This window comes from Bidens hawaiensis, unplaced genomic scaffold, assembly GCF_021521415.1.
Source record: "Bidens hawaiensis isolate Kalapana, Puna unplaced genomic scaffold, B.hawaiensis_p1.1 tig00019393_1, whole genome shotgun sequence".
Taxonomy (NCBI): Eukaryota; Viridiplantae; Streptophyta; class Magnoliopsida; order Asterales; family Asteraceae; genus Bidens; species Bidens hawaiensis.
In genome coordinates, this window is record NW_027492947.1 from 155,952 (window position 1) to 171,145 (window position 15,194).

The 15,194-nt window shown below is 33.7% G+C and overlaps 1 protein-coding gene across 2 annotated transcripts; it reads left to right on the top strand.

Annotated features, from left to right (window-relative positions):
- The first annotated feature begins 4,531 nt into the window (after window positions 1–4,531).
- Window positions 4,532–14,227, top strand: LOC143558295 (kinesin-like protein KIN-12C). 2 transcript variants are annotated; one of them, XM_077047151.1, is made up of 24 exons: window positions 4,532–5,053; window positions 5,589–5,744; window positions 5,857–5,940; window positions 6,035–6,154; window positions 6,245–6,358; window positions 6,437–6,529; window positions 6,642–6,802; window positions 6,878–6,949; window positions 7,498–7,585; window positions 7,680–7,738; window positions 7,839–7,902; window positions 7,983–8,048; window positions 8,135–8,269; window positions 9,367–10,623; window positions 10,698–11,876; window positions 11,965–12,072; window positions 12,157–12,320; window positions 12,411–12,498; window positions 12,580–12,654; window positions 12,737–12,976; window positions 13,062–13,160; window positions 13,245–13,319; window positions 13,402–13,572; window positions 13,645–14,227. In XM_077047151.1, the coding sequence occupies exons 1-24, from the start codon at window positions 4,652–4,654 to the stop codon at window positions 13,900–13,902; spliced, it is 5,328 nt and encodes a 1,775-aa protein (XP_076903266.1). In that variant the 5' UTR covers window positions 4,532–4,651; the 3' UTR covers window positions 13,903–14,227. The 2 variants fall into 2 exon arrangements, with proteins under 2 accessions (XP_076903266.1, XP_076903265.1); XM_077047150.1 differs by having other exon boundaries at window positions 12,157–12,498.
- Window positions 14,228–15,194: the final 967 nt, after the last annotated feature.

Below are 15,194 nucleotides of genomic sequence, written 5' to 3' on the forward strand. Positions count from 1 at the left end.
AGGGAATTCTTAAAGAATTTTCCAAAATAAAGACAATCTAATAAATTTATCAAAGAAAATCTTTTGAGAGTGATGCGTAACCTCAGAGTTTGTGTGTGTATACATGATTAAATAATAAAATAATTAAACATTTAATAAGTTGTAAACAACTAAATAAAACACATAAGGCCACACAAAAGCACGTATAGGGTCCTAAGCATGCTACTAGACATTTTCTAATGTCTTATCTTATAACATCCGGCTCTGATACCAATCTGTCACACCCCAACCTACGACGAAGTGTCCTGGTGCGAGCCGTTGGTTCACAGCTCACAAGACACTATCATACAAATTGTTATCAAAATATCTAAATTATTTTATTAATTTCAAATCAAGTACACATTATCTCAACCAAATACAAATTAATCCAAAACATATTGTCTTTTTATTAAATAGCCTATAGTTCATTCTTAAGTGATATTCAACCTTCATTTCAAACCATATAGTTACCTGAAATATGCACAAAAATAGAATATATATTTGTCAACACAGTGTTCAGTAAGTAATCACTAGATTTTTTTTTGTTGTAATAATATAATATATACAAAATAAGCAAACCAGTAATATTGTGAGTATCAACTAAACAATGAGCAAATAATTGGTGTTGGTTGACTGTTGCCTACCAAATCGGGCTATGGTTACTAAGACGGCGTATGATCATAATTTATATGTGATTATGATGGACCTCTCCGAATGCGATAAAGTAAATTAACTAACAAGTAGCAAATAAACATTTAATCGTTCAACACAAAATAATCACCATTTGCTAGTTGTGAATAATATGTAATATGGAAATATTAATAAATGCGCATAAAGTCCCCATAAATGTTTAAAACAGTAAAATAAGGGGAGTGATTACTCACCTTATTTAGATGAGTTTTAAGGATTATAATAATGTAAAATTGAAACTTGAAACTTTAACTTGCTGACTAAGGCGACACGAATGAACCCGAAACTTGGATACAATTAAATAGAACTAAAACCGAAAATAATGCTGCTAGAATTAGATTAAATGGATATATAAAACTCAAGATATGAAGTTTTTAATATTTAAGCTTTAAGCGAGCCGCACTGTTCAAAATCCGAACTTCGAAACATATTTAAGCGAGCAGGTACCCAATCCCGCTACGTGACAGGAGGGTTTTAATAGATTTTCAAAAATGTCATTTTTAGTCCCTGAACTTCTATAAATGCATTGTTAGTCATTTTAAGCTATTATAAGGGGTTCTAAGGGTTGTTTGGCGAGTTTGAAAGTTAGAAGGATATAAATTTAGTTAAACAAGGTTATATACTAATAAATGCACAATTTTATTAATACAAAAGATCTGAATTACACTTACGAATCAGGTAAACGAATACGAATAAAAATATGGAAGATTCGAGATGTTACACTTGAAGCACATAGTATGCAAATCACACCAGATTCACTCCCAAGGAGTACTTGCAACCACAATTATATTATCTAAAGAATATATACAAGGTTTACACAGTGACGGGAGAAATAGAAGGTTACCAGAGAAAGAGAGGCATCCGACCTTCTGTTCCAGTGAATCCCAACAACGACAGCAATGTGGGATTTTTCTTGCTCATAAATTACATTAATTATCATATGGTTTGTCATTGTACCTACTCAAGCATCCAACAATTAATATCAGCTTTTAAAAAAGTTGGTAACTTTGGGGGTGTTTGCGTGAGCTTTTAAAAGTGATTTTTTTGCTTATTTGCTTTTTGAAAAGTAAAAACAACTTTTAAAAAGCTCCATTTTGAAGTTTTTGGAGTTGCTTTACCAAACACTTTTTGTTTTTCAACAAACAAATAGCAAATAAGCAAGTTTTATAAGCTTACCCCTAACCATACACCCCCTTTATAGGTGATGATGGTGGGAAAGTATGGTTAGGGGTTGAGTATTATTATTGTTATTATTATATTAGGTTTTATGTGTGAAAGTACGACTTTGCTTTTGGCCTCATTCTTTTTTAACAGTCAACAACCAGTTTGACTTAGACAGGAGGCTCAAATTGCCCCCATGTTGCATATGTTTGGGTGGTGTTCACTTGTTTGCAAACGGATTGACCACATGGGGCATCCAATATTACAGTGTTGACCATAGGAGTGCAAATCACAATTACCTCTGAATGGAATTTTGGAACAAGTTTAGCCTAAACAAATTGAAGCCATCGCCACCACCAAAAATCGAAAGATTTTTTAGATGAATATAATTAAAAAAGGGGAAGTTGATTGAGCCCCGCCGGTGACGATAGCTTGTAGTGATAGTTATAGGATTTCAGTGGTAGATGGTGGCTGCTTTGAGGCCAATCAAATCGACAACTTTAATCAGCAGTGGATCGTGGTTGGTATGGGAAATGGTAGGCTCGACTTTGTGCATATGATGGTGGTCAGTGATTTGCATGTATGTTGGAGCTATTGTTGGAGACAAGAAGAAGATGAAGAACTTGTCACGACATAAGATATGTCATGTATGCGCCAAGTCACATGTCCACGTCAGATAAAATCTAATATGATTGATTAATAAAATCCAATTTGCCTATTTTTAAAAGGAATATTCCCAAAATGTATGTATTATAAAGAAATAATCCATTTTTGTCTCCAAAACTTTAGGATTCCAAAAAAATCTCCTCAAATCAACGACGTGTTTAGCCTCTTGTTTGTTTTTTAATATTATATTATTATAATTAATTTTACTCATATTTGGTTTTTTTTTTATAATTTTTAATATATTAAGTTTTATATAATTTTGAATATATCATTTAGACACTCTTATTTTTATCTATATGCTGACATAATTTTTACTCAAAACCGAGTTGTGTCAAATCAAGATCAAAATGTTCAATAAAATTTGACCTAACACGATCTTAAATCAAATTGAAGTTAATACATGAGTAAAAAATAAAGCACGCTTTAGGTATTTTCGAAATTATATAAAATGCTATATAATAAAAGTTATAAAAGAAAAAACAAATACGAGTAAAATTAATTATAATAATTTAATATTAAAATACGAAAAAGAAGCCATACATCTCGTTGACTACATGTTTGGAGGCTAAGACGTGCAAACACGTCTTTGACTACGCGTTTGGAGCCCAAACACGTCTTTTAGCACGTCGTTAAAGACGTGTTTGGCCTCCAAACGTGTAATCAAAGACGTGTTTGGAGAGGACATTTTCAGAATCTTGAAATTTGAAAGAAAAGAATCGATTCTCTCTCAATAAGTAGGACATTTGAGGAATTTTCCTCCTTTTAATTACTTGTTCTCTTTTTTCAATAGTTACGGTACAAACCAAAATGTTTTAAGGTACAATCTTCACAATTGTAAAAAAAATATGAGATATTTATGAATAGACATGGATACGGATCTTAAGAGCAATTTCGTCTCTTTTCTTCAAATTCAAAATTACTAAATCAATACATTTTCTCTTCATTTTTAATTAAATAATATTTTTTATACATTTATAATTGCATTTTCTCTCTTTTTTCGCTCACAACCACTTTCAAAAAGTATTAAAAGGTTATAGTGGATGGACACATTAACTTTTCAAATATACAAAAAAATCACTGCATTTTCTCTCTTCTCTACTCACAAATGTCACTCCCTAAATTATAAAAACCTCCATCATATAAAATGTGGGATAGGATGTAAATGTTCTAAGACAAAGAAAAATATTATAAATCTCTACAATTTAGTGCAGAGAAAGAAAATAAAGATTAAATGTGACTACTCTAAGATAACAAGTTACAAAAACTTGCAACTAAAGATGTTGGCCAATGTGACACAAGTAACGAACCATGATTGTTCAATAGCACTCCTTCGAATAATAATTATTAATCTAACTATACTTTCAAATCTAACTAGGTATTTAAGAGAATCATAACATAAACAATGGTAACTTTAGGGACATACTTTAAATGATAAACCTAAAAAACTTCTTATTTTTTGTGCATCACATTTAATAGTATAGAGTCACAATAAACATACAAACCGAAAAATACGAATTACTCTTAACACAAATTTAAAATTTAAACTTCATATAATAGTCTAATAAATATACCAAACTGGAAAATACCATTAAAAACATTTTTTTATTTGGATTAAACGGATATCCGAATAATCCGAACAATCCGAATTTTTTAAAATTTCATATCCGAATCCGAATTAGTTATTCGGATTGATTTGATCTGAATAAGAATTCGGATCGGTTTATTTGGATTTCGATTTCGGTTTTTTTCGGATTTCTTGAACACCCCGTTAATACAAATATAGAAGAGGGGAATTAAAATAATAAATAAACTTTAAGTTTAAACACAATGAATAATCCAACACTACTAAACCGTGTCGGCCATTCATGAATTTGAAAATCCAAATCAGCTTTATTTTTTCCTTCCGTTAGGATCTATTTCACAATAAAAAAGTGTAAAAATCCGTTTAATTTGAAAAATGAGCGGTTGTATTGTATCCATCTTTACACTTCACTTTTCAGCTAATCCTCCTCTGTGTCAGAAAACCTTTCATGGCGATTAATAGCCCTAACTAATTCAATCCGGTTAATTCCATCACTCTTCAAGCAATTTGAGGTTTTATATATCCGATTCAAAAATGGTGAACAACGGTCAAGTTGAAGCAAACGAGAATCAATTCGAGAATATTTCGCAGATTCCTCTCTCCAGGTCACCCTTGGATACTATTCCAGATCCGTCTCAGTTCTCCAAGGAATTTGTCAATGAGATATTGAATCAGAGCGGAGTTAGTGGTTCCAGCGTTGTTAATCGGAGGAAGTTTGAGTCCGCGCATAGCACGCCGGTCAGGAGGACTTCTTATGTTGGTCAATTGGGAGCTTGTACCGGCCCGAGGGCGGTTAATGGGACTGGAGAAAGGAGAGGGAGTGTTTCTAGGGTTTCCAGAAGGATTTCCAGTGAGAATTGTGACCTGGTGGCTGCCGAGGTTCCGTGTTTTGAGCTTCTCGAGGATCCTGAGTTTTGGGATGATCATAATGTTCAGGTTGATTATATTATTGCCTTATAAATGTTAGTTGAATTGAACTTCTGTTTTAAATGTATGAATGAAGTCTTTTGGAATAATAGATTATCTAACTATATACATAAAAGTTATTTGACAGTTGTAAGCTTGTTATTAATTGGCTTAAGATTTTCTTTAACTTGTATTTATAGTATATCTTGTTGGTATAAGAATAGCAAAAGGACAATTGCATTTAGTCATCCAGATATCATGATAGTTAAGCACTCATTTACATTCATTCTAGGATAACTAACTTTCTACCAGAAAAGACACATGACTTACACTTACTGAAAACAATCTACCATTTAAGGGTAGTTATTAAATGTCACATTAAACACACAACTGCAGCTTCAACAGAGTGATTTTAAGTTCAATTCATAGATAGAAAAGGTATTAATAAACAGTTCCCTTGCCTGTTTACTTTCTGTTGTACATTAATGTGGATTTTTTGCTTGTGGTTTGTTGATTGGGATGTGGATGGTTCTATGAGATTACAAAGTGAAAGTTTAATATACAGGTCTTGATACGGATGAGACCGTTAAACAATATGGAGAAGATGGCACAAGGGTACAGTCGGTGCTTGAAGCAGGAGAGTTTACAAACCTTAGTGTGGCTTGGCCACCCTGAAGTCAAATTCACATTTGACCACATTGTCAGTGAGACGATATCACAGGTACTATCATGGCTCATTACACTATCAAAGTAAAACAGTTATGTTCTTTTAATATACACTGATACTGGTTTTGTGTTGATACTTGATATGTTGCATATTGATTTATTCCCAGGAAAAGCTGTTCCGTGTTGCTGGATTGCCCATGATTGATAATTGCATGTCAGGTTATAACAGTTGCATGTTTGCTTATGGTCAGGTATGACTTGAGAACAACTTGTGTTTCCATTTCATTTAATATAATATGAGATTGAAGTTTGAATCTTTTAGTTTTCCTCTTTTCCTGTGTTCAGACTGGTAGTGGCAAAACATATACAATGATGGGTGAGATAAGTCAACGGGATGGCAAGTTTGTTGATGACTGCGGGATGACTCCACGCCTTTTTGAATATTTATTCACAAGGATTAAGCAGGTGAGAGATGGATTCTAACCACATATGACTAGATTCTATAACACCCTTATTCTCTTTGATCCCAAATTTAAACTGCCCAATTATTTGTAGGAGGAGGAGAACAGAAAGGATGAAAGACTTAAATATAGCTGCAAATGTTCCTTCTTGGAGATATACAACGAGCAGATCACAGATCTTCTAGAACCTTCCTCTACTAATCTCCAAGTGAGTACAAGTGATAACTTAAGTATTTAGTGCATTGTTTCTTTGAACGCTAAACATGATGATTACTGAATTTAACAGCTCAGAGAAGGTTTGAAGGAAGGAGTGTATGTTGAAAATCTTACCGAATATAATGTGGAAACTGTTGACGAAGTCCTCAAGCTTTTGTTGCAGGTGTGTCAATATTATCAAACTTACACTTTAGTACTTCACTACAACTTTTTATGATTAGTTGACAGTTGTTTGGTTAATGGTTATCGACTATTAAATTATTCTACCTCTACAGGGTGCTGCAAACAGGAAAGTTGCAGGAACCGATATGAACAGTGAGAGCAGCCGATCACATAGTGTTTTCACATGCATTGTTGAAAGTCGTTGGGAGAAAGATTCTGTGACACACCTTAGATTTGGAAGGTTAAATTTGGTAGATCTGGCTGGTTCTGAAAGGTAATTTTTAACTACATCATGCATTTGTTTTTTGCACCATGCTTCTGACTTTACAAAATTAAATATGTTATTTAGGCAGAGAAGTTCTGGAGCAGGAGAACGGTTGAAGGAGGCATCCTATATAAACAAATCACTATCAACCCTTGGGTAGGTGCATTATATTCTTTCTCAGTCAACACTCCACTTGTACTGCTCTTGGTGATGACTTGCATCATTTTTATCCTCAATTAAACACATAGTCCTCTAGGTGACATTGTGAACCTCTGGTTTGTGTCAAGAACTTGAAGGACACTGAAGCCTATTATTTGCATAAATTACAATTTCCATGATATTTTGAAATTATAATTACCTTTTTGTCTGCCCTTATTGAAGAATTGTTATCGATCTGGTGATTGATATCACTATTTAAATTGAACGATGTTAAGCATAATATGGTTTACTTTAGGCATAACCACAAAGGAAATAATCAATAATACAGCTGTCATGACGTTAACAAGGAATGGATTATTCAATTAGGAAGTTCCCATAAATTAATATGCAGTTAAATTAGGTAGTATCCATTTATTAGCTTAGTTTGACGTTTTAAGTATGGATAGGAGTAATAAGGTGTTTTTCATGTTCAATTTCTAATAAAGAAGTTAAAATATATGCTAATGAGTAATGACAAGCTCTTAAATATTTTGTTGTGGTTGTAGTCTGGTAATAATGTCTCTGGTGGATGTTACACATGGGAAACATAGGCATGTACCTTACAGGGATTCAAGACTCACATTTCTTCTTCAGGTCAGCAGCTTAAAACATGAATTTACATTCCAATTCCAAAATTGTATTAGATTTTCTCAAGTTACATTAACTCCTTATTCTATCTGGATGGCAGGATTCTCTTGGTGGTAATTCTAAAACAACAATTATAGCAAATGTCAGCCCCTCAATGTGGTCAGTATTTGGTTCATATAAATATATAATTTACGTGAGTGTCTCACTGATTTTTGTCTACATTTTCTAATCTTTGTGGTTATAACATATAAATATGCAGTGCTGCAAATGAGACATTAAGTACTTTAAAATTTGCTCAGCGGGCCAAGCTTATTCAGAACAATGTACATATACTAAAGACTTCTTTTTCTTTTTTCCACTTCAAATCCTTAATACTGTCACCTGAATTTCTTCTTATTCTTAGGCAAAAGTAAACGAAGATGCATCAGGTGATGTGACAGCACTGCAGCGACAAATTCAAATGTTAAAGGTATGATGTAAAGCATAGCCAACTAAGTCTCATCTTTAGATATTGATAAACATTTGAGATAATGTATAGGTATATTCATATTGTAGGAACAAATGTTGTTATTGATGAAGCATCAAAAGATCCCAAAACCTTTGCTTCAAGTTGAATTCTGTGAAAGTGAAGACTCTACAGGCAAAAATATCAATGATGACAGTAAAGTCATAAGTGATCAGAAACTGAAGGTAACTGTCAATTGGAACAAAGATCTAATTTTTATTTGAAGTGGGCCTGTTGAGAGATATTTTGCAGATTCTATATCCCTTCAATAACCTAAGAGATCTAAGAGCACTCACATCCCATTCCTTATAATTTAACTAGAAATCATCATTTCCTAAATTTATGTCTCATTTCATAAAAACCTCTCACACCCTATTCGCCATCCCTAATTCCCTATATTCTATATATATATTTTTTTTCATAAAATCTAAATAATATATATGTGTGTCAACATTTCATTGGATGGGATGATTTCGGGGGATGGATAGTGAACCCCCAAATTTGGGGGATGAACATGTTTTCCCTTAAATTATGGGGATGGGGAATGGGATGGAGTTGTGTTTTAATGTAATTTTCTTAATTTTTAAGGATCGGGATTGGGTTGGGGGATGGGATGTGAATGCTCTAACTAAACATTTAAGTTCACCTTAGGATTCTATATCATGATGATTTTTTGTGTCTGAATTATTGCTTCTTACTTCATTTTAACAAAGCATCTTAATTTGGTGGCCTTTCAACTTCTCGAGTCTCATTTAACAAGGGGAAGGGAAGGAAACGAGTGGAAAATAAGAAAAAATCATGTTCCAGAGATTTTTTAAGTATATGGAGGGGAGGGGAAAGGAGGGAAAATGCTAGAAAATTTGAGTATATTATCATCCTCTCAAATTGGAGAGATTAGGAGAGAAAATTTTTGTATCTAATTATAACTTCTATCAATTCCTAAATTACCCTTATATCTAACTCCATGTAATAGTTTACTTAAAGGGTATAATAGGAAAATTTATCTATCTTTTTTTTTCCTCTTAACTCGGGAACACCTAAAATGTTTAATTTCTTTTCTTTTCCTTTCCTTTTCATTAATCTCGGGAACACAAAATAAAATCACACATTTTCCTTCCCCTAGCTTTCTTTCCTGTCATAATTCCCCTTCCTTCCCCTCCCCTCGTTAAATGAGACTCGGGAACACAGCGTAAATCTTCTAAGATTAAGTTTATGCGTATCAACCTTCCTTCATTTTGTCTCATAAATGACTCTAATAAATAGAGTTTTACTTATTTTCCAGGTTGAGACAGTGTCGAGTAGCATTGATTTAGAAGATAAGATGAAAGCCAGTAATCAAGTGGAAGATAAAATTCTACTTGATGAAAGTGATCTTGAAAGGACTGACACGTTGCACACAAATCTTCTAGAAGAACTGATGGATGCTAGAACCTTGATAGACACCATGAAATCTCAGCAGGCCAGATTAATTGAAGAGCTGGAATACGTGCGCCAAGAGAATGACAGGCTGGTGGAAACCTTAACCAACAACAACAAACCACAAATACTTCCAACACTTAACCATGAAACCCATATTTCAGGAAGCATCTTGTTAGACAACCAAAACGCAGATCAAAGCATGATGGATTTACAATCCCGGTTGGCCAAGATGACTAAAGATCTTGAAGATTTGAAATTACTTAATGATCCTATGAAAGACCAAGTTGATTTAGTTCACGAAAAAGCCGAAAATGAAGCAATCAACACAATCCTTAATTTACAGGATGAGTTAGCTTCTTTACAAGTGAAATATCACAGACGATTATGTACCATGTCTGAAGAAAATAAGAAACTAAAAGGTATCATAGCAGCCAAAGAGGACGAGGTGTATGCTTTGCACAGTGACTGGGAGAGAGCAAGTTTAGAGCTTACAAGCTTTTTATTGGATGGTTCTAAATCTCTTAAAGATGCTTCTGGACAGATAGAAAGTATTGCTTCTTCATTTCCTCATAATGTTAGTGTTGCTGAACATGTTAAGAAGGCTGCAATGGTTTGTATTGAGAAGGAAGAAACAATATTACAACTAGAAAAGAACCTGGTTGATGCTCAATGTACCATACAACAAATGCAGGAGAAGTTAAATTCATTGAGGACTGCAACTATGGCTTTGACTGAAATTCAGTTTAATACAGAAGATGATGAAAAGAAGAAAGATGAGTATCAGATAATAGCAGAACTTGCTGCAATAAAAAGCAAACTTGATAACATGATGGATTGTTTAAGTTCTATACATGAACGATCCATATTTGAAGACTTGGAAGGATCTGTAACTGATAGTTCTACATCTAGCTCTAATCTTTCTGATGATGAAGATGTGCTGGATAATATGTTAGTCCAACAAACTTCAAGTAATCAAGAATCAGAGAAGGCATATTTGCTTTTGAAGAATCAATTGCTTATGGCTTCTGAAGCTTTTGTCAAGTTAGATGTTCAATTGGCTACAGTCTTTAAGGATAAAGATTTAAAGGAACTTCAAATACCAGAGATGCAAGCAAAGACGGTAATACTTGTAACTTTGGTAGTTGAACATAAGGCTGTAATAATCAATTCACTCATTTTCTATTTTGTTTGCAGTTTGATGAAGATAAAGATTGTAAAGCTAGTAGCTTCTTCAGAAAGTTTGAGGAAGCACATGCAACCATGAGTGAGGTAGATAATGTTTTGAATGCACTGTTGAAAGTAAATGAGGAAGCAAAATTGTCAAGTGGTAGATGGAAACAAACTGCAGAGGAGGTAATGATGGAGAAGGCAAGCTTGATTGAAGAAATAAGTCAACTCAAGGTTGACTTACAGTTGAGAGATGAAGAGCATACAATCCTGAAGGTAGAACTTGAAAATTTGGTGTCTATGCTTGAAGGTTCTTTCCAGCATCTACAAAAGGAGGCTGATGATTTGTGCCAGTTAATATATTCTGATGCCTTGACAATTGCCCATGGGACCCGCCACATCATTTCCAAGTCAAGATCTTCATTGCAAGATATCTGTGCTGAAACAATGGAAAAAAGTTTTGCATCTGTTGTGGTACAACAATGCCGTTTTGGTGAATATATCAACAAATTTGGACTTCATGATGAAAAACAGGAGAATTACAGTGCATTGGTGTCGAGAAAGGAAAGCGGAGAGTTAGGTGCTAATGATGATGATCTCATTAGTGAAAACTTGAAACTACATAAAGAATTGGAAAGAAAAACGACTTTGTTGAATGGTTTATTTTTCGATTTTAGCCTGTTACAAGAATCAGCATCTACAAGAAAAGACATCAAAGATGAAGCTGAAAAGTTATTCACAGCTTTAAGCCAAGTACAGCATGAGCTAAGGATGAAAGCGAATCAGCTTGATGATATGACACTTGCATATGAAAAACTTGAAAGCTGTTTAACCGACACTGAAGCAGCTCTTACATCTTCAAAATCTTGTTTACAGCATTCTGAAGAAACTGTGGAAGCACTGTCATACCAAAATGCTGAGTTGAGAAGTCTTTTAGAGGATCTATACCTTAAAACATCAGAAACCGAAAAGCAACTTGAAGAACACAAAGAGATGGTCAAAACTTTGGAGAATGAAATTCATTGTACAGCTTCTTCAACACAAGAACATTTCCTCTTTTCTTTAGAAGGCATTACTGATGATTTGAAGAGGGTTTCTGTTGAAAGAGACCAGCTCTGTGAGCAAGTGAATTCTTTACAAGATAGGCTTGAGATGGCTTATGCAATGGCTGATGAAAAAGAAGCTATTGCTGTTGAAGCACGCCAGGTAACATCTGTTAATATTCTTCCGGTAATTATTTTTCTGAGTTACTCAGTTTTAATGATTGCTTACATGATACGTCTCTCGCTTTCAGGAGTCACAGGCAAGCAAAATATATGCTGAACAGAAGGAAGAGGAGGTTAAGATTCTAGAACGTTCCATTGAAGAACTTGACTCTACTATAAACATGTTGGAGAAAAGGGTTAGTTTTTGTGAATGTAATATCAGTTATTCAAGACTTTGCTAAGTCCTCTTGCAACAACTAAGTTACATGTATTCCTGTTAGGTCAATGAAATGGAAGATCAGCTGGAAAGACATCACAGAATAAGAGATTCACTAGAAGTGGAACTCCAATCATTGAGTCAAAGGCTATTGACTTTTGAAAGCTTTAGAAATGGAAATGATTCTAATAACACTATTGTTGGCCAACCTGAAGACCAAATTTCAAGGTTAATCATAGTTTTCTCCAATATCTTAAGGTTTCTGCTTTATTTGTTTGATTCAATTGAGCAATGGTATATGTATGTATTCATTTTCAGGAAATTGCATAGCAGATACTTGGAACTTCAGGAAGCACATGCACGGATAAAAGATCTTGAAGATGAAAGAACAGAACAAGCTAACGAGGTAAAATTCTGAAGACTTTACCTATTCACTTGCATGATATTTCTTAACCCATCTAACAATTTTTTTGAAATTTTCTTGCAGATCAAGCAACAAAAAGATTACATTTCTGAACTTGTAATTCATGCAGAAGCTCAAGCTTCTCAGTATCAACAAAAGGTTAAAAAGAAACCGACTTTCTTATATTACTCATCTTGTAATTGTTTATTTACGTAGTAGCTAATTTACTTTTTTTAAACAGTACAAGTCCTTGGAAGCAATGGTACGCATGATGCAGACGGATTCATCAAAGTCTGTATCCGAAGCACCATTAACAGACAAGACAGAAAAAAGCTCTGTCAGAGCAAGAGGTTCCAGCTCACCATTCAGATGCATTGGCAATTTAGTTCAGCAGATGAATACAGAGAAAGATCAAGAGCTATCATTGGCCAAGCTTCAGTTAGAAGAGCTTGAAACAGTAGCATCAAACAGGCAGAAAGAGGTTATTAACTTATGATAAAAGCATGGATCCGTCATTTTTTTATGGTATCATCGCATTGCATTAATTATGCAACTTATGTATACAGATATGCATGCTGAACACAAGACTGGCAGCAGCAGAGAGCATGACACATGATGTAATCCGTGATCTACTTGGTGTGAAATTAGACATGACGAATTACGCAGTAAGTTTTGCGTTCTGTTTAAACATCATTGACCTGAAAGCATATTACTTAATCTTGACAAATGTATTTTGTGGTACAATGTAGAACTTGATAAATCAGAATCATCTTCAAAGATTTATCGAGGATGCTGCTCAGCAAACACAGGAGTTCATAGCAATGGTCTGTCACTTAATTTTAAAGTTACCATGTTTCCAGAAATTAAACTTATATTTATATATTCAATGTTTAACTATTAAATCAGGAGCAAGAGACTCGCAAACTGAAACGAAAAATCAATGATTTGCTTGAAGAAAGAGACAGGTGCATTTCTGAATTAAATTCGAAAGAAGCAGATATACTTGCTAGTAAGATGACATTGATGCAGTTACAAGGGCGGGACCAGTTGCTGACAGCACAAAATGAAATGCTGAAGGTACAACTATTAATTAGTTAATATAATCATATAAAATAGGTTTTTAACCTGTTTGTTTCTATGTTGACGCAGGCTGACAAAACAAATTTGCAGAGAAGGGTCGCAGAACTAGATGACATGATCAAGAAGCTTCTTGGAACTCACCCAACTGCGTCAACAAGTCAGCAGCATGAAAATCATATGTCGAAAGCATGCAGCAGCAATGAGCTTGGTAAGAGGCTGGCTAACTCAGAGAAGTTGCTTTTACGTGTTAATAACGAGCTTGTTCAGTACCGTAAACCTGATAGTTCTCGGTTGCACCATAAAATGGATGAAAAGAGGGTTAGATGAATGGTAAATAAGGTGATGTGGTTAGTATCTTCTTACCATTAATATTTTGATTGGTTTGATTAGTGTTTGTGGGTTGATAAAGCTTGTTACTGGTTATAAAAGCCCATGCCGGTTTTTTATGTTACTGCGGCGAATAATTTTGGATAAATTGTTAATTCTTGCTACTGTCAGAAGATTCCTACTTGTAGCTACTTTGATCCTTCTCTGTTGTTGTTACTAATGCTGCTACTATGCGGTGACTTATGAATGTATATGATTGGTTTGTATAGTGTTATGGAATGAAAGTTGGTTATTGTTAACAGATCCAGGACTATGTCTTGTAAGTAGGGCTACAAGAGTGGAGAGCCGAGTTGTAGAAATTTACTCTAAGCTCGAGCTCTACTTGAGAGCTCAAGGAGCCTTTGTGATGTAGGCTTGATTTTGGCCAAAAAGATTCTAGCTCGGCTCCAATGGGTTGAAGTTATATTTAGCAACCAAGCTAACTTCGAATATTCTCCCTCAGTCCATTTGAAAGTGTCCACATTTCCCTTTTAGTTTGTCCCATTGTAAATGTCCACTTTTAAAATCTATTAACTAATTTCCAAGTTTACCCTTACACAAATGCAATCATTCAAATTTTTAAATTTTGTCTTTTTATATATGTCAAGGGCATTATAGTCACCTGCTAAACAAAAAATTGCAATCATTTAAACTTTCTTAAATTTTGTGTTTATCAAACTATGGCACTTGTTATGGGACGAATGGAGTATAATTTATGTTCACAGTTGTTAATTTAATGGTGTTAGGCTACACCCATTGGCAATTAAAATTGCAATCTTTAAATTTTTAGAATTAAAAAAAAATCTAAAGATTCATTCCATCTGATTAGCCAACCAATCCAGTTTGCAATCTCATAATTTTACCGGCTTTAAACACTTGTCACAATTGTGTGGCTATATTTTATTTTATTTTTTCTTTTTAATTCTTAAACAATTATTTTTTATATATTTTGGTTTTTGTTTTATAACTTATTATATTTAACTTTTTAAAGAAATATAAAAACATAGTCTTAGGTTTTTTATGAACATTCCGCTATAATTTTTTTAAAAATGGAGTTCGTTTAAAAAATCGTATTTATTAAATAAAATTAAAGTTTTAACCATTTGAATTATCTTATCTGAACCATTAGTTATTAGATTTTCTGGATAAGATTGCAATCTAAAAAATAAACATTATCTCATTCATGCTACGATTGTAACTTATTTTTATATATTTTATAAAATGTGTTTGATTAATATATATATTTAAAGTTT